Source organism: Aquila chrysaetos, chromosome 15 (assembly GCF_900496995.4).
Source record: "Aquila chrysaetos chrysaetos chromosome 15, bAquChr1.4, whole genome shotgun sequence".
Lineage (NCBI taxonomy): Eukaryota > Metazoa > Chordata > Aves > Accipitriformes > Accipitridae > Aquila > Aquila chrysaetos.
Window position 1 is genome coordinate 8,451,793 of NC_044018.1, and position 26,314 is coordinate 8,478,106.

A 26,314-nucleotide genomic window follows, 5' to 3' on the forward strand; every position below is an offset into this window, starting at 1 on the left:
TCACTACTAGAAAATAACCAGACTGGCTTCACTGGAAAGGGCTCTTGAAAGCCACCAGGTACATCCCCTGCTCAGAGCAGGCTAACACTACATTGGATTGCTTGGGGCTTTGTCTGCTCGAGATGTGGATAACTTCAGGGTATGCAACAACATCTCTGGGCACCTGTGCCAGTGTTTGGCTACTCTCAGTGTGAGCAATTTCTTCCTTCTTTCTAACCAAGGATTTCCTTTGCTGACTTCTGTGTGCATTGCCCTTTGCCTTTCTGTTGCTCGCCCCTGAGAAGACTCTAGCAGTGTCTTCTTCATAAGCACCCGCTAGAAAGCTGAAGAGAGTAATCACATCCCCCTCAGCCTGCGCAAACCCAGCCCTCAGCCTCTCCTCCACCACGGGCTCCACTGCACTATCGTATGGGACAACCACCCAGCACAACCTGAGGAGCAACGTGGCCCACAGGGAACAGAGTAGGAACACAAAGTGAAGTGGTAGCTTGGGTCTGTCTGGGTGAATTTATAGGTGGCTTGCTCCACTCTTTTACTTCTGGTTATTTTAAAAGGGCCCTCTCTCACTCCACTCGGTTCACTGCATCAAAGAGCACGCTCCAAACTTTACAGAGCACTGACACTGAACTTTTCCTGACCTGTCCCTTTACAAAGCAACCAGTGATGGAAACAATGGTAATTTACAGGAAAACTCAGGAGTTATCTACATAACATGAAGATGGAAATGAAGATGGATCTATTGAAAGACTTGAAACAGCTGTACAGTCCATAGCTTAGATGACATCTAAAAACCTTGAAATAGCATTATCCTGCACTGCTCCAGAGCTAAACATTATTGTAAAGCAGTTCATATTTCTAAGTAGGCTGAGAAAAAAAGGGTGAATGGCAGATTTGTAAGTGGCAAACAAAGTATCTGTGATCCATATCTTCAAAAACTGTATAGGTGTGTATGTCTTAATCAAAGCAGCACACCTGACATAATTACGCATGTGCATAATGACCTCAAAAGCCATCAATTCTACACAACGGATGCTTTGGTCACAGGAAAACTACCAGAAAAATTATTGCAGGCAGTGGAAAAAGTGTTTATGAAATGGAGTTTAAAACTTCATGACCAAGAATGGAATTAATACACTTAAATTTTCCTCTACAATCCAGCTTGAAGAACCTTGCAAAGATAAATGCTAGACCTTTAAAAGCAGGGATGATAAAGATAATTAATGGAAGCTTAGAAAGATAATAATGCCTCAAGTCCATGTGGGGTATAACTATTGCTCAGCTTTTGAGGAAAAGGAAGATAAATTATTCAGTCTTACTCCATCCCAGCATGAGGCAGAAATTCTAAAGGAAACAAGCTGTTCAAAAACAAAACTGTGATGACTATGCCAAGATAGGAGTTAGGCTCAGTAGACCTAAAAGAAATCCAAAGTTCTAGTATTTATTGGCCGATGAGGATTCTGGGTATTGTTTTAAAGCAAACTGACAACACCTCTGCCTCGTGAAGTATATTTAAGTGGTGATTCAATTCTAGCATGATGTCAGGGTCGTATCATAGAATGCTTTTGGTTGGAAGGGACCTCTGCACATCACTTGGTCCACTTCTGCTCAAAACAAGGTGAACTGTGATGTTAGATCAGTGTGCTCCTGGTCATGTCCAGCTGAGCTTGCAGTGTTTCCGATGGAGATTCTGCAGCTGTTCTGGGCCTTTGCTCCAGTTTTGGACCCTGCATTGAGAATTTTTTTTTTTTTTCCTTATATGTAATCAGAATTTATCTTGCTACAATTTGTGTTCATTGCTGCTTCTCCTTTCACAGGGTACCTCTAAGAAGAATCTTTACACTGTCCCAATTAGACAGGCATAAAGAGGAATCAAACTCACCCTGAGCCTTCCCTTCCCCATGCTCAACAGAGCCAGCTCTCAGCTTCTCTTTGTATGTCTTGTGCTTCAGTCCCCAAATCACCTTGGTGGCTCTCCACTGCACTTGCTCCGCCAGGTCAGTGTCTGTCTTACACCTGGGAGCCCCAAACTGGACATGGTACTCAGGATGTAGTCACAGAAGTGACAGACAGAGCACTTTGCTTGAACTGTTTGCTACTCTTGTTGATACATCCCAGCGTTTGGTTGCCCTTCATTGTCACCACTACTCATTTTCAACTTGGTCTCCACCAGGACCTGTAGGTCTTTTTCTTTAAAGCTGCTTTCTACCCATTTGCAGCTCAGCCTGTATTGCTGCATGGTGTTATTTCACCCCAGGTGCAAGGCTTTGCATTTGGCTTTGCTGAGCTTCATCTGGTTACTACCAGGCCATTTTTCCAGTTTGTCTTGGTCCTTTTGAATTGTAGCACTGCCCTCTAGCATATTGCTCCCCTCAATTTTTTATTTGTATATTCATTGCAATGCCCAGGTTATTAATAAAGATATTCAATGTTATCAGCCCCAATATTGACCACTCATCCCACTGCCAGTGGGGCTTTGAACTGTTGCCATCTACTCCCCCTGAGTCTGGTAGTCCTGCCAGTTTTCCACCTCTCTTACAGTCAATCCATGCAGTACATATCCCTCCACATTATTTAAAACGATACCATGGGACACTGTCAAAACTTTGCTAAAGTTAAAAGTAAATAAAAGCCCCGGGGCCCGCCTTGTCCGCTAACCCGGTCATCTCATCACAGAAGGCCATCAGGTTGCTCAGGTATGATTTATCCTTGGCTGCTCCACTGACCTTCTGGTCCTTTTTGTACCTGGCAATACCTTCAAGCAAGATTTGCTACACAATCCTCCTAGACATTCAGGTTGGGCTGACCAGCTCATAGTTCCCTGGATCCCCCTTCTTGCCCTCTTTGAAGATGGCCATGACTATTGTCTTCTCTTGTCATCAGGAACCTTCCCTGATCACCATGGCCTTTCAAGGATGATAGCAAGTTACTTCAAAATGGCATCAGCTCATCTGTTTCCCTCAGTATCCCTTCATGTATCCTGCCTGGTCCCATGGAGTTGTGTATGACCAATTCACTTAAAAGGTCTGTAAGTCCATTCGTCATCCTCTATCCCTGTCCTCATGCCTATCCTCTACCATGGCTATACTTCACTCCCCCAGACTCTGCTGCTAGGCAAAGGGACTTGGGAGAATCTGAGAGCAGATATTGCCAGTAAAGACCAAGGCAAAGGAGGCATGAGTAACTCTGCTTCTCCTAGGTCAATTTGGGACTATATCCCTTTACCCTCTGAGCAGTGGGCCCACATTGTCCTTTCGCTGCCAATGTATTTACAGGCACCCTTCTTGCAGCTCTTCATGTCCCTTGCCAATTTTAGACCCAGCTGCTTTTTGGCTTTCCTAATTTTAAACCTGCACAACAAAGCACTGTTTCTAAATGCCACCTGTGTAGCCTCTCCTCTCCTCTCCTCTCCTCTCCTCTCCTCTCCTCTCCTCCCCTATGAGGAAAGTCTGTGAGAGCTGGGACTGTTCAGCCTGAAGAAGAGAAGGCTCAGGGGGGTCTCATCAATGTATACAAAAACCTGCAAGGAGGGTGCAAAGAAGACACCCATCTACAAGAAGGGCTGGGAGGAGGATTCAGGGAACTAAAGGCCTCTCAGCCTGACCTCAGTGCTGGGGAAGGTCATGGAGCAGGTCACCTTGAGTGCCATCACACGGCACGTACAGGACAACCAGGTGATCAGGCCCAGTCAGCATTGGTTTATGAAAGGCAGGTCCTCTTGACTAACCCGATCTCCTTCTATCTCCTGATCTCCTTCTATGACAAGGTGACCCGCTTAGTGGATGAGGGAAAGGCTGTGGATGTCGTCTACCTAGACCTTAGTAAAGCTTTTGACACCGTTTCCCACAGCATTCTCCTGGAGAAACTGGCTGCTTGTGGCTTGGATGGGTGTACTCTTTGCTGGGGAAAAAACTGGCGGGATGGCTGGGCCCAAAGAGTTGTGGTGAATGGAGTGAAATCCAGTTGGCGGCTGGTCACAAGTGGTGTTCCCCAGGGCGCGGTATTGGGGCCAGTTCTGTTTAATATCTTTATCGATGATCTGGATGAGGGGATTGAGTGCATCCTCAGTAAGTTCACAGCGGACACCAAGTTGGGCGGGAGTGTTGATCTGCTGGAGGGTAGGGAGGCTCTACAGAGGGATCTGGACAGGCTGGATCGATGGGCTGAGGCCAATTGTATGAGGTTCAACAAGACCAAGTGCCAGGTCCTGCACCTGGGTCACAACAACCCCATGTAACGCTACAGGCTTGGGGAAGAGTGGCTGGAAAGCTGCCCAGTGGAAAAGGACCTGGGGGTGCTGGTGGACAGCCGGTGGAATATGAGCCGGCAGTGTGCCCAGGTGGCCAAGAAGGCCAATGGCACCCTGGCCTGTATCGGAAATAGTGTGGCCAGCAGGAGCAGGGAGGCGATCGTCCCCCTGTACTCGGCACTGGTGAGGCCGCACCTCGACTGCTGTGTTCGGTTTTGGGCTCCTCACCACAGGAAAGACATGGAGGTGCTGGAGCATGTCCAGAGAAGGGCAACGAAGCTGGTGAAGGGTCCAGAGCACAAGTCTTATGAGGAGCGGCTGAGGAACTAGGGTTGTTCAGCCTGGAGAAAAGGAGGCTGAGGGGAGACCTGATCGCTCTCTACAACTACCTGAAAGGAGGTTGTAGCCAGGTGGGGGTCGGTCCCTTCTCCCAAGTAACAAGTGACAGGACAAGAGGAGGTGGCCCCAAGTTGCGCCGAGGAGGTTTAGATTGGACATTAGGAAAACTTTCTTCACCAAAAAGGGTTGTCAAGCATTGGAAGAGGCTGCCCAGGGAAGTGGTGGAGTCACCATCCCTGGAAGAGTTTAAAAACCATGTAGATGTGGCACTTAGGGACATGGTTTAGTGGTGGACTTGGCAGTGCTAGGTTAACGGTTGGACTTGATGATCTTGAAGGTCTTTTCCAACCTAAACGATTCTATGAGTCTATCAATATCAGGAAACACTATTTTACTAAGAGGGTGACTGAGCACTTGCACAGACTGCCCAGAGAGGTTGTGGAGTCTCCATCCTTGGAGATATTCAAAAGCCACCTGGACATGGTCCTGGGCAACTGGCTCTAGATAGCCCTGCTTGAGCAGGGGAGTTGGACCAGATCACCTCCAGAGGTCCCTTCCAACCTCAACCATTCTGTGATTCTGTGATTCTCCCTGTTCCCATATACCTCCTTTGTTCATTTGAGCTTGTTCAGGATTTCCATGTTCAGGCAGGATGGCCTCTAGCCATGCCTGCTTGGCTCTTGTACAGTGTCTGAGCAATTCCTGTGCCACTAGGAGGTTGTCACTGATGAACTACTGGATCCTTCTGCAGGGTCTTGTACAACACAGCTCCTCTTACAAAGCCTGGCACTTCTGAAAAATAATATGGATTTGCAGGGGAACACATGGTCAAATTATGCCCAGCATTGCTCTTTGGGAGTATTCCACTTGCTGGCTGACAAATGTACCTTGATGCATTACTTCAGTGGTTTTGAATGTATGGACTTTGTATAACACTTCATGTTCCTTTGGGATAAAAGGATAACTTTAATTATATATAATATTATAATATAAACAGTATGTAATCTTAAACATTCAAATTACACAGCCGAAAAAGCTTCTCTTTCTTGACATGTTTGTGCAACAACTTAGTAGTAAATATTATTCACATACTTTTCAGTGCTTTGTTTCAGGATTATCATAAAAGACCTGGGATCATAAACAGCAAGAAATAATGCTATGATATGAAGAATTTATATACCAGTTATTATTCATTATTTATACAGTGGGTGCATATCGCTTTACACACAAACACCACTTTACAGACAGCATATATTTCTCTGCAGAACTTCTACAAGCTTTGTTTTCCAAAGTGAGCCGGTTTGGTGACCCTAAATTGTAGTGGGTAACAACCACAAACATTTCAGCTTGACAGGAGCGGAGAACAACCGAAAACAGAAGAGACAGACCAACTTCTGGGAGAATTCAGAATAGTCAGTTCCTCCAAACCAAAGTAAAATGTGCATTTTGTTTGCCAAAAAACGCCCGTTTCATCCAAGAACAGTGTTAGAACAGTTAACCAACGCTTGGACATTCAGTAATGCTTCAAATTCCAAGAGAAAACCCAGCAAAATAACTTGGGTACCTGCAAGTTTATCCTTTTCTACATGCTACTTTGAAAAGTAATGATTTATTATAAATCTTCATCAGAGCTGCTTCCAGACAGTGAAACTGGAGCCGGGACAAAGTGTGAGGAATTCCTTTTGTGGTCTGCCCTACAGTACTCTTGCAGGCATTGACAATAAGCCTGTGTTTTGCCCACTCACAAGATAGTGAGTCACTGTATTTCCATTTATGCAGAAGATATTTGCACCTTGTGTGCATTGTTCAGATGGGATGGAGCGCAGTTCAGCATTGCTGATGTAATGCGACTCCTGGCATTACTTCTGTGGCATCGACAGAGCAATCCTCCGTCAAAACAGCACAGGCTGCCTACGTTTCATGCCATCAAGTCACAAGATCCTCGTGCTCCTCTTAAAGGTCTGGCACTTTTTCAAGAGGATTTTCAGGATTGTAGACAGGGCAGTGGTGCTCCTTTAATGTCAATTCGGAGTGTCAGCTCCGGCTGATCAGAGCTTCCTGGTATGCCCAGAGCGCATCAGCCTGTGTCCAGCGTTTGCAGGTGCAGCATTCAGCGGTACAAGGAGCCAGAGAACAGAGTTTAATGTACTGTTTATCACTCCCAGGGCCAAATTTATTTTTATGTCTATCAGCTTCATAGACACTGTCGTATCAAGCAGGAAGTCAAGGCCCATAGAAATCACAGGGAGAGGTGAAGCTTGGCTCACTTCTATTTCTTTTTCTTTTTATTCATTTGGTTCATTTGTTTTGCAAGCAACTTCTAAATTGAAAACTGCAAATCAATCAGCAATTTGAGGAAACCAATGCCATCAAGAAAATATTATCTGGCAAACAATTTATTTTCCTTCTGATATGCATTAAAATTGTGGTTTTAAGAATGACCGTTGTTTTCCTGTCACTTCTAACAAAAATTATGGTCCCCACCCAACCGCTTCTGCAGCCTTCTACAAACTGTTTGCATCAGGCTCCTCTGTACCCAACGTATACCTTAATCCACTCATCCCCTCCCTTGGTGATTTCTCTGACACTACCCTCTTCATGCAACGCCAAAATCAGAAATTAACTAGTTGAGAAAGGATCGGCTTACTTGAAAATAATTTCCAGGGCCTACCTGGCAAAGTTAAGCATTGACAGCAAAAATAATAGGAAACCACCAAGTGATTCCTTGTAAAATTCTTTTTGTAGCTATGTTTGATGGTGACAATAGCAATACAATCCTAAATGACAGCAACAACCTTAGGATTTTATGCATCTACAACTCAGATAACCTGCCCTCCTTTAGCAGTACTGCTCCTTGAAAATAAACCCTCTAATAATTAACATCAAATCATAGGCAAGGAAGCTCTCAGGCAGGCTTTTTTAGCCTGACAGGAGGCTGGGATAAATTTTCTAATGAAACACCCATGCCTCCTGAATGGCAGAAGTATATATCCTGCTGCATTTTAATGGATAATCTGCAACAAATATATGTGAAAACGAAGTAATGATGAGAAAGAAATAAGAAAATAAAAAGAACTCTAAGTCATTTCAAAGAATCAAGCACTTAAATCCTGGCCAACACACATTTTGTTTAGGTAACTCTTATTACTGGTATTTATCCCTTTTGGAAGTCAAGATACTTTTTGATCAAAGTGCCAAAGCCTAGAAATACTCCTTTTTCTCTATCCAAAGCTGTCATGTTTGTGACCTTGTAAGTACTTGGCTATGTCAATTAGTGCTTCAAAAATGCTGCCTTTCATCTTCAAATGGAACTGGGCCTAGAAACTGGCCAGACCTCTTAGCTCTTTCAACAGATGATAAACACATTGCAAGTCAAAAAATGCAAGCAGCTTTTTTTGACTTTACAGATTAATTAGCATGCCAGGGCTTTCAGACCAATTTCAGCCCAATAAAGTATCTGCAAAAGTTGACAAACTAAAACCACATTTTATATGTTGCAATTTCTACACTATTAAAAATATATAAAAATACATCTGAGAAAAAATACTAAAATAAGGTGGTAAGAGGAAGTGACAGATCATCAGCACAATTCAAGCCCTCTCTAGGGCCACAGATCATAAAGAATAGCCTTCTACAGAGGAGCCTGAAAAATGCCCAAGGTGTCTCTCCAGTTTGTTCAAAGGGAAGAATTGGTTCCTCTTCTTCAAGGCATTCAACATGTCAGTTTTGGAACCCACCACTGATCTCACTTTGCTCTCTTGTCCCTTGGTGGCACAATTACCTCCCAGGAGTTGTAACTTTTTCATAGTAGCTTAATGTGATTACTTCAGCAAAAGTCATTGCTGAGTTCAATTTACAAAGATTTTTGGTCGATTTGTAACTAGCAAAAAGAAATAAAGTCTCCTGGGAGTCAATGATCAAATCTCAAATCTCTGTGTTTCCTCCTCTCATTCCTGGTACAAGCTCTGCCCATTCCTTAAAAAGCAGCTCTCAACATTATTTGAGGACACCAGGAGGATACTATAATGATATTTTTTTATGGTGCACTCTGCCGCTTTCACCCTAGCTGAGCTGGTGTGATGGCACGTCATCGCCAATGTAATACACTTTGGCTGTCTTTCCTTGCTTGCAAACTGCTCACAGAAGACACAGTCTGGAAGCTGCACTCCAGTTAAATAGTGTGTCACCTCAAAAGGTAAATTGTGCAAAGCTTATTGAACTTTCAAACCTAGAAAACCAGGAGAATGTGACTTGGGTGCCAGGGAAAACCTGTCCTTGTCTTCTGTTACAAACCCTCAAGTGTTACGTACTCTGGGCATTGCTCTGATTTCCTATACATTCATGTAATAGTCCGCCATAATTAGAGTGTCAAAAGCACCACAAGTCTGCATAGGTGAGAACGGGCTTGCATCTCATTTACCAACGAAACTGGACATTACTCTATTTTAAAAAGGTATCCATAGGTAAAAATAGGCTCCTGGAAAAAAATCAGTTGCACTATTTGACATCCAGCAACTGAAGCCTTACTTACCATCACAGTAATTTGCCAAAAGAATCAGGAGAATCTTTAACACAGCTCTTGCTGTTATTGTACTTGGGCTGGACTCCTATATTGCGTCCAGATGAAAGAATTGACAGGCTACTATCTGAAATGCTGACAAAAATATGCCAACTATCAATACAAACCCTCAGGGGAATGGAAGAGTAGCTTTGCACAGAGAAGCTGAAGAGCAAATCCTATATACTTCATCACTGCATGTTTTGACTGTTTTCTAGCAACTGTTGTATTCCAATATTTATAATCTCTCTCTTTATGCAAGCCTCTTATGTTTTATAATAAAAAGAGTACATAAATTTCAGTTACCGTTGCAGAGCAAATTGTTGTATGTAATTAGTCATGTACAACATAAGGCGTAACTTGAAAAACAATTCGTGTTTATTTTTCCTCTGCTTAATCAATATTTTAAATATTTGTGGAAGCCATACACCAGCTTAGCAAATCATCACCTCCAAAGCGAAAGAGAACAGACAACACAAATTCTGCAATGTACAGCAAATCATCTGCATATGACAGACTGCTGTTGAGGGAACTAAATTTTTTTTGACCATAAAGGAAAGAAGCATATAACGTTTTACTTCTGTGCTGTTCCACTTTATTCCTTTTCACTGTACATTCCTCAGCCATACTGACTTGTTTTTCCTTTAACATAAGAATTTTCTTCCCTCCCCACACATCTTTTTAACGCTATTTAGTTGCAGTGATGCACAGAGACAAAGACAGTGGGGGAGATTTTTTTCCCCTGCAAACGTTGCCTGACTTTCCAGAGGGGTTAACAAATGCTTTACCATCTCTGTCTTCTCTCCCACATCATAACTGTGGCTAACCACAGAGGGATAAAAACTACAGTAGCAACAACACACAGTCTTAAATGCTATGGGAGTATTGTAAATACAGGAGGCCAGGATTACATCTCAGTTATGTTATTTAAAGACTTAAAACTATACAGTTATCCCTGAGCTCAACTAGAGAAAATCTTATCAAAACTGAAGACTGGCATTTTTATAAAATTTGTCAGAGGTTTAACCTTGAGAATAACAAATCATTAAGGGGGGGGGGGGGGGGGGGGGGGCTTAAGAATCAATTTATGTTCCAAGCAAAGGGTTTTTAAAATGAAGGTTGAAAAAAAATTTAGATCTCGCTTGGTGTTGCACAGATTCTGTTGATGTATCAATCTTTTCAGGCATTTAAAAATAATATAGAGATGATAAAAGTAAATGTTCTATAACCAAAAAATCTCTTGGTAATAAAATTTCAAATTACAGCCCATGACAACACTTCTAAATTGAAGCTGTGATACAGGAGCTTTGATGGAGAAAATTGTACAAGTAACTCGCAAAGTAATTCGGAAAAGCAACAAAGAATGAACGTGCTGCTGAGATGAACAGAAAACATAGCTGGAATGGTGTGCAGCATCCTTAAATGAATTTTAGACTGTTTTGTTGCCAATATCTTAAGCAGTGCTGCAGTCTTATATGGATTTCTTTGATAGCTTCCTTCTATCAACAAATAACCTCACTGCAGGAAAAAAAAAAACAAAACCCCACTGCACACGGACAAACCCAAACCTGAGCTCAATCATCATACATGACTGGGCTCAGAGTGTGACAAATTGATCCCAATGCAGAAGTTTAATGGTAGGAATTGCACTCTCCTATCGACTACTTCAGGCATTCAAGGGGTTGAGGAAGTATCTCCAGCAAAGGACTCATCTCTTCAAACTACGCTGACTCTGCGTGCTGGTCTGTGGTCCAACACTTTGGATACAGCACCAGGGTAGAAAAGCCAAATTGAGTAAAAAAGCTGGAACTCTGCTCACAGTGGCACAGAATGAGCAGAAAAACCAATAATCATTACCTCCGAGTGCCTCAGTTTCCCTGTTGGCATACTGGGAGTGCAACATTAAACCATTTCTCACAGGTTGTTGAGGTTTAAATAGTTTTTCTGATGTCTTCTGGCAGCCTCCAATGAAATGGGTTATAGCAGTGCAAAGTATCATCATCATTTTGTTCAGCAAAAAATAAAGCTCAGAAAAATACAGCTTTTTTGTTTAAATAACTCAGACCAAACATCCGTAACCACTTAAATGTGGCAGATCCACTAAGTGTGATTTGTACCAAAGCATCTGTGGTAAGAAGGTTACAGGTACGCTTTGAGAATAAATTTCAAAGGTCTGCAAAGTATAATTAGTTCTAAAGTTCTCCTACACATTAATAATTAGTAATAAAATCCTTCTAAAGCCCTCCACAGAAACATGTAAAAAGCTCTTCCAGAAGCATAAAAACACAGACCAAACCCAAACCCCTCATAGGTGGTGTTACATATCTTAAGCTTCCCTATGAAGATGGTTTTACCTCTCTCTAACAGTTAATTTGATCAATTTTTTCTCTCCCAATGCTTTTTCCGTTCACATGACATAACTCGGGGTGAAGTCTTTAATCTTACATAGATTTACATAATAATTTAAAGACCAAACAGTTCAGCCAGATTAGATAGTCTAGTGGTCCTTAAAACCATTTATCTATGAATTCCCTGACCAATTCCATCACCAACACAGGAAGTTTCACGGTCCAGTTACATGTCAGAGAGAAAAGAAGTTTTTCCCTCTATTTCAAATTTGTCACTTTAGGATTCTGTTAATCGGGAGCTGAAGGACATGAATCTGACCAATGTCTGCCAATACTGGTATCCAGAAGACATCTTGTCAAACAGACTTCATTTCAGTCTTTGACAAGATTATGACTCTGATAACACGTAATGGAGGATGATGGCATGTATATGTATTTTTAATAACTATTGACTTAGCACTTTGGCGAGAAACTCTTGAGCAATTATTAGCTGTGCAGACATGGGATCAGAGGAAGGGAGCAGTTTTATTGCCATGCAAGGGAATGGTGAGTCTGATGCTGAAAGGATGCATATGGTTTTGGTACCTATATTTTCAAAGGCAAATGAAGAATGGAGGGGATGCAAAAGATACACGGTTATTTGGAGGCTACTAAAACTGGTCAACAGCAGGAAGCTAGAGGAATCAAGGACCAAAAGTTTGAAGACAGACTAAATGGTTTATAAAAAAAAATGAAACAAACTTTTAACTGGGAGGATAATTAATTAGTAGGAACACAAAATTAAGGGAGATGGACAGTTGGCCCCTATGCTTTCAGATCTTCAAACCAGCTCAGGAAGATATGCTAAAGTCAAAACTGGTAACTGCATGATACACAGAGTCCTTTCTGTCCTCAGCCTGGAGGAACATTGCTGGCTGTACCCATATCCTTGGACAAAGAGACAAGGAGAATCAGGTTCTCAATCTTCTTGCTCCATTAACACCATGATACTTTCTTTATTCACCATGTCCCCTCTGGTGTGGGGCACCCCCTTCCCACTGAGTTTAGTGACATCTGCCATAATGTTGGGGAAGGTTCAGACTACAGAAGGGCAGCTAAGCAATCAAACATCCTGCTCCCGACCACGAAACAGAACTAACAAATTCAGCTTAAGATGACACCTGCCCCCATGAGCTGGTACCCCATAAACATGCTCACAAAAAGGCTGCAGAGGGTAGACTGTGAACTCTCCACAGCTCAAGGCAACGCAGCACATTCCTGTTTTGTAAAATAAACCAAGCAACCACATAATTCTTCCGAGTTGTGATTTCCTCATTATACGGATTTAATTTTTTATGCCTAACCATTAGCTGGATTCTACAAGGGAAAGGCACTGGCTGGTTACATTGCTAACCACAAGTGTAAATCTGCTGTGTGTGAAGGAGAGAGACAGAGTCAGGCAGGGTGAACATGAGTATGTATGAGTACCTGATGTTTTTTTCTGACATCGTTTCACATCATTAGTTGGAAGCTTGCTAGGCACCATACCTTTACATCTCTGTTCATCCTACCCACCTCACTTCTTTCTCAAAGTTTTTTCTTCTTTAGCACATGCAGTTTTGAATTTTTAGAGCTGTTTAGCTGATTCTTGGCAGAAGAGGCTGGGGCAAAGACTGTACGCATTTTTACACATTTATTTTATGGGAGATTACACAGCTGATTAACAGTTCTCAGAATAAAAAGTGTCCCATGTTACCTCCATTCTAGTATATTTATTGCTTTTGATCTATTCATGCCAAAACATTCTTACTAATGAAAGTCATCAGAAAATTGTCTAATAACGTAATTTAGAAGACAGTTCACATTGAGCATATGATCAAAAGGCATTTAACTTGCTGTTCCTGCCTCCTCTCCCCCAATAAACACATGGTTTACTGGCACTGCTATGCTTCAAAATGGTTTTGAACATCTGGGAGAAGGGTTGATCAGCTCCAGACAATTGTTGGACTCTAAGTAGACCCAGGAACAAAGGTCATGATAAATGAAACGACTGCTTTGGCTCCGAAATTGCCTCAATCTTCTCCAGACAAAGCATGATTGAAATGCATCTATCTGTGGATAGCATCTGGAGAACTCTAAATATGTTTTGATCACAATCTGATTGGCTTCCTTCAAATGAAAATAATTTGAAGATTCCATGGAAAATTTTTAAAACCAATCACACTGTAAACTTCGGCCTAATGTTTCCTTCTGCAGCACTGACCTTGTTTTTCTACAGCGTGAAAAAAAAAATCAATATAATAATGGTACTGCAGTAAAATTTCAGCTTGCTCTTGGCTTACTTTAAATAACTTTATTGTCTCCTTTCCCTCTGTCTGCGTCTGCTGTATTTGGCACTTGCAGTTATTAAAATGAAACCAAGTTGAAAGAAAATGTTAAATATCATAAAAAGAAAACCAGCAGTGCTTCTGGCTCACTTTGCTAATGCTGTGGTCACCTTTACAATTTGCCAGGGTTTTCTATTCCCCAGCTGTTCTACCTGAATTTGCATGCAGAAAGAAACCCCAACTTTCTACTGGAATAACAACTTGTACTCTGCAGATTTGAGAGCTAAATGTTTTTCAAAAAAAAGGAAAAGTCACCCTCTTCCCTCCAATTATATATTAGAACAAAAAAGCCCAATAGTTTACTAGTGATTTCAATTCTTTGTCACTTAACATTTTCTTACTCCTTAGTGTGCATTTCTGTACAAATGAGAGAGCCTGGTTATAGAAGTCCCACTGTTACACTCCAGTCTGCACTAAGAAAGAGGCTATGAGACCCTTACAGGAAAGTACCAACTAAAGAGAAGAAAAAACACCGTTCAGTCAAAATTATGCCCTTTAGTCACTTTCCACTCCCTCTGGATGAAAACCACATCCACTTGTTGTCAACCACAGCTCTGCCTTGCTCATCAGACAAGACGAGCATTCCCAAAAGCAAAAGCGGGAACCACATGTCCCAGGGAAAGCAGCGCAAAGCCCAAATTTAGGCAGTGCTGAAAGGAAAGAAGCATTTGCTCTGCTTGGGCCTCTCAGAAGCATGGGAGCCCTCAGTCTTGGAGCAAGAAAGACCTACTCTAGTGTATGCACAACACACAAAAGAATAAAAAAGACATAGACTGCCCACAGAGATTTTTCTTTCCTCCTCTTGGCTACACCATGAACTCAGATTTTGCAAAGGGACAGAGGAAGCTCCGTCTCTAACATCCCTTCAGCACATCAACCCCAGAAAAAAAAAGCTAAATTCTTACTTTGGTAGTTGAAGCTGGAGACGAGTTGGCCACCAGGCTCGTGATCACATCGCTGTTGACGGTGGTGCAAGCAGCAGTGGCCGGGGTGGGGAGCCGGGAGGGGACGATGGGCAGGGGCAGCAGCCCGGGGCGGTTGTTGCTGTTGGTGCTCGCAGCACTGCTGCAGTTGGTGCTGCTGACGTGATTGCCGTTGGAGCTCCAGTCCCGGCGATCCCACCCAGCCCGATAATCTCTTTCAAACCGGCTGTGGTGCCGTGACATCTCGATGGAGGGCAGCTTCTTCTCAAAGGGAACTCGAGAGCTTGCCTTAAAGATTAAAATGAAAGAGGTGTTAGGAATAAGGTCCCAGCACAGCAATTGTACTCTATAATCACCAGGGCAAGTCCCTGCCATGCCTCCCCTGCTTTAGGAGAGCACTGTTTCTCCCCTTTTCCCAGTTAAACGTCCAGAGGAAAAGAGCGATGTTGTAGTAAATGTTAATCTAGAACACAAATGAGAGAGTTTGGATAACTACAAGCATGTGGTGGAGAGACCAATCCCTCAGACCTGAGGAAACACCATCTGCCCAAGCTCTCCAGCAGGATAACAAGCAACAGCACACAGATCATGAAAAGCTGAGTTAGAAGAAAATCATCATTCAGATCTCCTGAGAGCAGGAGAGTTTACAACAGCTCCATCTTGGGAGTTTTCTCAGTAGCCTTCAGATCATTTCTGTAGCTCTTTTCTGCACCTGATGCATGACCAAATATTAACCCTAAACATCAGAGGCAGAAAAATCTGCCTGCTAAATCTATCTATTACTTCTCTATTTTCAAAGCCAAATATTGCTTTACATAGCCCCCTCCCCTCCTTTTTGCTGGACCTCCTCACTGGAAGCTCCTACAGGAATGCTTCACCCTATGATGCCTGAGCTCTCTGCAGCATGGCTGCTCTCCAAGGCAGGCCAACATGTCTTGTCTCCCCCCGTGCTTCTGGCTAGACTTAAAACACTTAATATACCTAAGATGATAGAATGACCTAGTCGCTTTGTATGATCATCCCACCCTTATCATTACTTACCTCCTCAGTCTTTATTATCCATAGATTTTATCTGCCAGGAGCAAGGCTTCTGAACACAATGCTGGGAGTTGAGACTCCCAACATCTAATCCTAGTTCTGATAATTATATGTTACGTAGCCTAGAGCAGTTACTTATGTCTTCCTGCCAAGGTCTCCTAACCTGCAGAATGGTGGCAATTGCTATTTTCCCAGCAGTGTTCAGAGTAAGTGAAAGTTTACAGAATTTGGAATTGAAGAACAATATAAATAAATGCTAAATATACTTATTCCCATAAATAAATAATAAGTATCTAGGTCACTGCAGCATCTGATTTATTTTATTTGCATCACACGATCCAGTAAGTTCTTTGTAATAATAACATCAGGTCAGTCAAAGTAATTTTGTTTCACAAATTCTTAGATACAAAAATGGACAATAAAAGCATCTGCTTATAATGGCTCAGGAGGGAGCTGGAACCAAAGTCACCCAGAAGCTTAAAGAGAAGAAACTACTCTAAGAGGGATATAACTTAGAAGTGGTATAAAACAGTGTGCCTATCAACAATGTTAGTTATTCACCTGGTAGAAATTTAAAAAAAAGGCAAACAAACCCAACTATTATGACTAAATAATTAAAGGTTCAGCTGGTTCACGAGAGAGCTACTAGCTCGAGAAGAAAACTCTTCCTCAATCAAAAATTCAGTAATATAAATGTGTATTAAAAAAGCAAATCCCTCCCACAATCATTATCTTCAACAAAAGGCAAATCTTCCAAGAAGCTGCATTTGTGATGGTTATGTTGCCCCTCTGCAGGAGTGAGCACCTCCAGTGACAGTGTATATTGGGGACCACACAGCAACGTTTTAGATATTGACTACAAAATTAACATTCCTCTTAATCCAACAGAGCCAGCTATTTTTTCTCCGGTAGGATTTGATGCAAGATTTGACTTGAAGGTTGAGGATTCACTGATATTTACTTAGATTCTTCTTTCTTGTAGTTTTGTGGCTATCTGATACTTTAATTCAGAAAGCTCATTTCACATTTTCTAGAGGACCATGTGGAAATGACGGCTATACACAGAACACAGCAAAAACCAGAGACACAAGTGCTGTGAAAGATGCTGTAGTGAAAACAGAAACTTTTGTTTTAGTAGAGGTAAAGAAAGCAAGTTTCTCCTCTAGTGGCAACTATCTCAGAATAAAATCAGTACCTAAAGAGAGCATCTTTAAAGGTTAGAAATTCCACAGGTATAAACCCCCTTCCTTTTGCTTTATAAACCTTTTGCAAAGCCAGGCAAAAAGGGAGACTGTAGACTGCAAGCTACAATTTCAAAATATCCTTTATTATTCCTTGCCTTTGGAAAAGTTTCTTTTTAAATCTGCACAGTCTCCACCACTGTATGAAGCTATCTTTTTTGACTGTTTGGATGGTGGCTGTCAAGTGAATGCCCTTCTCCTCCTGAGCTTGAGGATCTCCATTAGCTGTATTAGTGCACTTCTTGACAAGGCAACTAGAGAGAACCAAATCACATATCCCCCACCCACCCACACACTTGAGTATATCTGACATTTAATTCAGCAGAGAGCAGAGGCACACATGCACATAAGTCAATAGCTAGCAGTTTTTGCCACACGATCCAAGACACCATGCCCCCAGCAATTCTACTATCAGATGAGACTGACAGGCAATTACGTCAATAACAAGCAGGAAAAAAGCCTGTGACTAAGCCACACATTAAGAAGTTTACTTAAAAACCACCACCCTCTTCACGAGCAAATTTACTTCTTTGTCCAGCTACTGTATTTCGTATTTCCAATAAAAAATAAAAGCCAGGGCTGAACGTCACTTTTTTTCTATGCATTGCATTAAATATACACTGCTTGTTTCAACATGTCATTTTTGGCTGGGTACAAAGATACTTGACAGCAACAAGATGTGCAGAAAAACCGGAGGGGATAACTATCTAATAATTGAGTATTCAACTGTTAGTGCTTGCTATTAATTGTTTAGAATTAGAAAGAATATAAAATGTTCTCATAAATAGCTGCTGGGTGAGGTAAGAAGTGGTTTGTGAACAGGCTAGCTAATTTTTAAATATATTTTTGGATCCAGAGTTTATGCTTTGTCTAGACTATTTTTGTCAAGGATCATAACCATAATAATAATGCGTTAAACATATTTTGTACTCATAAGAAAAACTTCTCCAACAAAGTGTGTCCCGAGCCAAGCACAATCATCACATTCCTCTGCACAGAACTTGACACAGGGCAGCATAAGCCATCTTGAGAAACGGCAGTGACAGAGGCTGGTGGAAACCACACACGAACAGCAAGGAGGACAGCAGTCACTGTAATCAAAGGTATGTGAGCATTTCCATCCTAACCCAGCTGTTCCCAGTTCCAAAACACTCAGTTTTAGGTTGAAATTTTCCAGACATGGATTCTTCTGGATTTTTTTTTTTTTTTTAAGATTAAACAAAAAAAAACCCTTTCTTTTGGGGAGACAGGGAGAAAGAGAAAGGTCAATACCTAATACTTACAAATGCCAATATCAATACCTACAGATAATTTATATGTTTTCCCTTTTTAAGGGAAGTTTTCCTCAACATCCATATACATGTATTTTTCTCCTAAATAGCTTTAGTTCCCTCTAAACACCACTAAGGAAAAGAAAGGTTTTTACCTCGTTCTTCAGACTTGGGGAACTCCTGGCGCTGTCTGCACTGAAGTCACCATCCCTGCTAAGCCTTGGCTAATTATAGATCTATCAACCTCAGTTTTGGGGCCGAATTTTCAGCTAGCATGAAGCTCCCCGCCGCTGTGTCCAGAAGTCAGTTCTTGAGCAGGTAAGCTTAAAGCTATCTCAGATACATCTACCCTACACCAGAGCCATAAAACTACAATGTAGACATAGCCAGCAATAGAAAGAAGGTAAGATTTGTGTATCTCAGAACAGAAGTCCATGAGGAGGCATATTGCATGCTGTTACTGCTGAAAATCACTCTGTACAGCTAATTCAGCTGACACACTATCTTGTGAAGGTGGTAAAGTCAATGAGACAGGCCTTCCCCTGCTCTCTACTCAAGACGTAATCACTGGAGTAGCCAGGTGTCTTTAATCTTGACTAGAAAGGAAACGTGTGTTCCTGTTTGTCACATAGAATCAAAGGATTTTATTGTGCAGCCAAAAGGAACAAAAACTCTCCTAGAGGGAAAAAAACCCCACCCTACTAAAGAGAGAGAAGAGAGAGAAACCCATAGTTGTTACTGGATGAACTGATAAATTCAAAGCAAAAAGGAGATCAAATTGGTATTATGGGAGAGCTGTGGAAAAGGCTATAAGCTAAAGAAGAGAGATCGAGCAACCAGAGGAAAATAAAAAGTCCCATGACAAATCTGAAATGAGATTTAGTGATATGGCAAAGCAAACAAAATGCCTATCTCAGTCCCCAAAGACTGCATCGCTGTGTATGCATTGCAAAAATCATGCCAAAACATAGACAGCCCTCTTGGTTTCAGAGAAGGGTTATGCAAAGTACTCTGGAGCCAGGCATGAGGATTATACATGCACCTGACCCTTTCCTCCATGATTTACTTTCACAGCAAGATGGGCTTGGGAGGGCAGAACAGGGAAGGGTAATAGAGTAATGAAACAATACTGAATGCCCTTCTGAGGAATGTGACAGGCATCTCTCCTAGCCCTCCAAGGCCAAAATATGCAAGGCAGCAGGTGAGAAAGACCATAAAAAGAAATTATGTTAAATCTATTGATCTTGAGGGAAAGTAAAATGTGAGAGTACCCCTGCTACAGAAAATAACTTTTTCTATGACGACGAGGTTTAGAAATGTCTCATATAAACATCTTGCTCAACAATAACATTTGAGAAAGTTTTTCTGCAAACTGTGAGTGTCTTTGGGAATAAAAGGTGGGGCACCTAACACAAATGACTACATCCAGACTCCAAATTTACCCAAAACACTTTGGCCATTTGGAAATCCTCCTACCTTCTTAGTTTAAAACCACCTTCCTCCTGGTACTCATTTTTCACCACATCTCTTATGCAAGCTCATTTGTTCCTTGTTTCCACAGTTTCCACGCACATACACAGAGGCAAGAAAAAGACCAGAGGCATTTGAGATAGCAGCGTGCTAACTACAGGCCTCTTACCAGGTTCAAACAGATCATTGCTGCAGATTTATTAAACTTAAGTGATTAACATTTCATTTTATGCCTGATACATTTAAACACAGCCCTTCTTCCCCCAAGCCTAAAGCACTCACTGTTCTGCAGAAAAAATGTTTCCTATTCATGTTCCTCTAAATGACAGTCCAGCTTGAGCCTTAGAGCAGCTTTTTTCCCTGCTCTCCCTGCTTATCTAGTCAAGGTCTCCTTAAAACACCTGTCCTCACCGATATAAATATAAGGAAAAACAGGCTTTCAGCCAGTCTGAAGCTAGAGAATCAGATTTCTTAGACTATTAGTCAACTTCATTAAGTGACTTCAAAAATAAAGGTCAACCTTTTAATTTAAATTTTTCCTGGGTAAGCATTTGTTTCTAAATTTACCTTTTAAATAATAACATTAGAGAAATACGATAGGCAAGAGAGGTTGGGAAACAGAGCAACGGAAGCAGATACACGGTCATTAGGGAAACGGAAAAAAAGAAGAAAGACAGAGTCTGAAACATTAAAATAAGCAGCTAAATAGCCGTACGTGTTTTCAGACTGGGTGAACGGAAGCACAGATAAAATAGCCTATTAGAGAGCTTCAAAAGCAGTTAAGTGCATGTAAAGCCTAAGTATTTTATGAGATCCACACAAAAAAAAGATGAGGAAGAAGAGAGAGATTTGCTGCAATCTGATCTAGCATGAAGAACTGTAACTGATAAAGAAGAAGATGTCTAAGTACCTAAGCTTGAATGATTTCAGATATACGCTGCAGGGAAAATGTTACTGGATGCAGTTTTATCAGAGCATACCGACACAACAACCTTTTCCTGAGGCACAGGACTAAAGACGTATTTTATGCATATGGCACCGAAATCACACCGAAATATATCAATGTTACCATAAATTCTGGATATAACTCAATAGTAAGGTCACATGCACACATATTACACACATGTAAATATGTCTTTAAGAAAATCTTACAAATAAATTAGGGTACAAGTAGAACTGGCAGCTTCAGGAGCTACTCTTCACTTCAGAAGTGTGACAAACTAAATGTTTTATTCGCGCTCAACATTATTTATAACCCACAAAGACTTTCTTAGACACATATGGAATCACTGTTGTAAGCCTACATGGATCTGACTAATCCATTTTCACAATTTTTACTTAACTTCTTTTTTTCCATTTGGGTGACTTCATTGAAAGACTTCTTTGTTAGATGAAGGCAGTAGGAATCCAATCAAGAGATTCTGTAAAGCTGAACTACAAGCAGCTGTGTAGAAAGATAAGACCCAGAAATATTTGAGGGGCAAGGAAACAACTTTATTATCAAGCAAGGTCTACTTTTGTAAACCCCTGATTTAGTCTTGTAAACAGTTGTAAAGCCCTTGTAAAATCCAAGACAAGGCAGAGAGACTTGAGCTGCTTTCCTACAATCAGATCTTCAAAAAAAAAAAAAAAAAAGAAGAAAAAAAAGCCCAAATCCTAACCCTGTAAGTGATAAAGGAGCAGTAGATTTAAGAGATTATATAGGATTTAATTTTCCAAATATATGCTGGAGGAGGCAATGCTTTGGGACATAAAAAAAAAAATAAAAATCAGAGCAGCAACACAACAGTGTCTTCTCAGGATAGAGTTCTATGCTATGCAAGAAGCACAAATGAGACTTTTTCTTCTCTGTCTCGAAATACTGTACAAAAGTGTGTCCACTTACTATTTCTGAGTACTTAAGATGGATATGGAAAGCTTCTCTTTAGATAACTAAAAAAATAAACTAGACTACCCAACTGAAAAAAGAACCAACCACAATGAGAGTGAAACCATACCTTAACCAGTCTGGTTTCTTTCTCTCCAAGTTGGGAGAATATGATCTTCCTAAATAAGGGGTTACTAAAATATCTGTATGTGTATGTTTTATTACTAAGCTTCCTGGAAATTTATCTTCAATATGATAATTTCCTGTATTTCATCATTTGCGTTCAAATGCTAATTCCTTTACAACCTGAGTGGAGTAGATAACACATCTGCAATTCACTGATCATGAGCACTGGTAGGGTGAGAAAAATTCACAGAGGTCCAGAGGTGTCTGTTGTCATGCTGCTCACACTGTTGGAACAGAAGATGAAGACCAGTCCCACCTTGAAGCCTGCTGCATGCCAAATTTAGACACACACAAAGTTATGGGGTCTACATCAGGTGCAGGGGTTTCCTACTGGGGAAGCCCCCCATCATGCAAGCGTCTTGGACTGTTTTGAAAGGCCTTCATCCACATCCTCAGATGCACTTATTGTCAATTATAAACTGATAGAAAATATGTCAAAATATACTGGTTTGGGAAACATATCTGGAGAAAAATCCTAACTCCATTCCTCTCTCTTCAGGCTTTTATTGGAAAGATCTCCCACTTGATCTGGTTCTCTCCCTTGGTGCGTTGCAACCCCCCCCCCCCCCCCCAAAACCTCAGAGCAGAACTCGACCCTCACCACCCTCCCTTCCCAAAACCTTCCCAAAAATCAATTCTAGCTGCCATTTGCTGCAGATTCTTGGGCTTTCCAAGGTCCTTCTGCAGCAACACAACTGGAAATTTGCACAGCAGTTTTCTAAATGAAAATCCACCAGAACTTTACACAAAGGCATAATAACTTTCTCAGATGTCTCAACAGAGTCCCGGGTAGCCGGCACTATCTGGAACCCAGCCTTGTTAAAAATGGGGAGAGAGAAAAACATAATGTTTCTCTGTAACACTCCTGCTTGCAAAACACTGCCCAAAACATTGACTTCCCTAATTAAATTATCTCATTAGCATGAAAAGCAAACAAAAGAAAACCAAATGCCAAAAGCTGCTATGTTAAAGGGCAGTTTGTGGAGGGTTTGAGCAAAAAGACTCACACGGCAGAGCCTGTGGCCAGCACCCCGACTGCCGGCACAGGGGCTGGCTGAACGTCAACTGGTGGCCAGGGTCCAAAGGTGCCTGGCGGGGAGAGGTAGAGGAGGGAACCCAGGGACATGACTGGATTTCTTCTGGGGAAATGGGCCATCTTCTCAAAATGCATTAAGTGGTTGCCAGCACCTGACATACCTAATCTCGCCTAAGACTTCATAGTTAATAAAGCAGAAATGTAGAATAAGCTACTGTCAGTGTTGCCAAATGTCACAAATTAAATCTCACAAAATTTAATTAACAGGATCTTGGCTCTTTTGGGGCTGCTTTCTTGGGGAGGGGGGGAGAAGGGGACTAGGTCTTCAAATTACATTTGGACAAGGCAGGAAAAATTTCCTTTGGTTTACTGCCATTCTCAATTTTCCAGCCCTGGGGAAGACTGATCATTCAAAACTATTAGAGGAGAAAGCCCTCTGCCACGGAAAGGGTTAAATGCAGCATATTTTACAGCATAAGCTCTCTGGATCACCCGTACTGCTGCAAAACTGTATAATAAAGAAACTGTACTTTGAATTTCCCTCTTAGAGGATATTTTTGGGTCATCCCACCCCTGTCATTGTTCACATTTAAAAAGCTTCAGCTAGCACCAGGGGAAGTAGTAAATTTTCTCTTCCAGGACTGGTGCCCTCTGACCACACAGAGTTTTCTGACACACATTTTGTTAAAAGGAGACATATATCACTCCCCCAAATCAAGACCACATGTACACTTAACAGCATGAAAGAGTCAGTAAGCATCTGGTATATAAAAAGAGCTCATTAGATGCAAAATGCCTCAGAAAAAAACAAGAAACATTACATCTACTGAACATTAGACTAGCACAGTCCATATCAACATGCATCCAAGAACCTTAGAAGTTTTAACATGATTCGCTTCACACTGAGGTAGGAAAGTGCAGTCATCCCAATCCTGCAGTAAGAAACTGAATTTCCACAAACTGTGCAAGATCCCTACACTGAGGGGAATAACTACAGTTTTTCGAATTTCTGGTGCCCTAAATGCGTGACTACTGCTAACTTCCACTCACGTATCCTCAAAAGCTACCTCACTCTTCATTTAAGGAGCCACATTCATTCTTGTCGCACTTTTGGAGGTCGTGAAGGGCCTGGAGAGGGGAGTTTCTCTGCATATTTCTACAAGACATTTGTTTGCTTCATGGCACTGGTACCATTAGTAGCAGTACATTAGTACTAGGCGCCCCTTTTCCTGGCCAGAAATATTGGACTTCTGGCTCACCCAGCAGACAAGGCTTTCAAATCTAAATGTTCCCTTCCTGGTGCATGTCACTGAAGTTGGCCAGAGCCCATGTTATCTGTCCATCTGCAGTCACAGCTCATCACCTCTTGTGGCCTAACCATGTTTCATAAAACGGATTGATTTTATTTTCAGTTGGTTCAATAGAGTAAGTATCACTTACATCCACTTGCTATTTTTGTTTTGTTTTGAAAGATGATGCTTCAAGAATTAGAAGGACAGTGCCACCATCCTAATGAATTAATACCACACCCAGTATCAAAGTTAACTGCTTCTCAGCTTGCTCCTCTGTCTCTTACAAGCTACTCCTGTGACCACTTCTTCCACCAGCCTTTCTTGCTTCTCACAATTGCCACCAGCGACTCATGTTTTATCTTTTCAACTGTTGGATGAAGACTGTTTGCTGAATGCAGTAGATCAGCAACCTACCTTTTCTAGGCCAGAGGTGTGAAGCTTTTAATTAGGTGCTTTAGAAATAACATGATCAAATAAGAATCAGCTCATTTTTCGAAAGCATGAACCACTCACCATAACCCTCTGAAGATATGTTAGGTGATGTAGACCCTTCAAAAATTACAGAGAGAAATCAAACCATATTTGGTAAGCACCTACTTAAATATGGATTTAAGAATACCAAAAATCTAGTTAAGAATATAACTTTAAAACTCCTAGATTTGCAAGCACTGGCCAAAATGTTTGCATTTTATCCTGAATAGCAATCATTCATTTTCGTTCAACCAATGCTGTCAAAAACTCTATATGCAGTCTTGTAGCGAAATTCTTATATACAAGCCAAATGCCTGTATAGCAAACATCTGGCCTCACTTCTGTTCCATGAATTTGCCAAAGCGTAAGTCCATCAGTTGTTTTTTTCTTGTGACTTTTTTTTTTTTTTCTCTCTGCTGTGCCTCAGGTCATTTTTCTTAAAATGAAATCATTAAAACAGGCAGAAAGAGCAGAGGAAGGAGGAGTAAGAAGAGCTGTAGCATCTGAGTAATCTTCCAGTGGGACTAATTTTACTAAGTATTTGTGCTACTGCTACCAGTCAATCACTACAAGTATTATTGAGAAGCTAAAAAAAAAAAAAATAAATTAAACTGCACTTAGCAAAGAATATTGGCATAGAAAGAAGGAAAAACACATATGCTCTTCTATAAACTAGAAGCTCGGTTTACTCAAATGTCCTCAATATCAATATAAAATGTATTAACATAAAAAAAATAACATGCTGTTCCCTTATTTTGCATTCATTTTACATCCGTACTTCTCTGAGGCAACAGATCAGAATGGTGCATTGCCTTCCCCTCAGGCCAAGTGTAATAAACAGGCAGGTGTAATATAAGGCTGCAGTGTCTCAGCTCTCCTCCCAAACAATTGATCTTCCAGGCCTACGGTGTAATTCAGTCTTGGTAGCTCCCTTCACATGCCTCATTCCTGATCGGTCAATTATTTCAAATCAAGCAGAATTAAAGTGTTATTTTTGTGAGGGGGGATGATATTCACCAGTGACCGAAGTGAAACTAATAAACTAATTTCCCTTTACTGCCTTGGGCAAAACAGAAAAATTCAAGTCTATGAAAGAAAGACTGCAGCTGTTTCATCAGTCTGTTGCCCAAACGCACTTGCAATTTACTATCTTTAAATTCAATTTTTGTTCACAGGACAATTTTGGAAATAGAACACAACAAAAAGAAAACAGCAAAAAAGGAAGCAGCGAGGGTATATGACTCTGCAAGACAGAGCTGTGCAGTGGGAGCTTCCCGAGAGGAGGGGAATAGCACTCTCCTGTTCTTTGAAACAGAGCGTATTCCTCCTGCCAGTAGCAAATTTATCCAGTAGATGTCAACACCAGCAAAAAATATGTGTAAAGCCAACCTTAACAGCAACAGTAGTCACTTCAATTTACAGGAGTTTAATATTTGGAAGCATCGCATATTTATTTGCTACTGTCCCATCCCTGTGTCTTCCAGAATGGATCCGGCGTGGCCCATCTGTCAATAAACATATGTAGAGCAAAATAATTTATTTTTTGCTTTTAGAATAATTCTGTCTGGTTTGCTGAAAAATGGAAAAATTGCTCATGAGCATGTGATTACTTTCAGATTAGATCAGAGGAAATTTTTCAGAGAAGGAACAGGGAGGAGGGTG

At 41.3% G+C, this 26,314-nt stretch overlaps 1 protein-coding gene across 3 annotated transcripts in view; it reads right to left on the minus strand.

Moving 5' to 3' along the window:
- Positions 1-26,314, minus strand: part of KLHL29 (kelch like family member 29) — a 410,116-nt gene that overhangs the window by 238,452 nt on the left and 145,350 nt on the right. For all 3 annotated transcript variants that reach the window (XM_030037612.2, XM_030037613.2, XM_030037610.2), the window contains one exon: positions 14,763-15,068. In XM_030037612.2, the coding sequence (XP_029893472.1) occupies positions 14,763-15,023 (261 nt within the window). In that variant the 5' untranslated portion in view covers positions 15,024-15,068. The remainder of the gene's footprint in view (positions 1-14,762; positions 15,069-26,314) is intronic.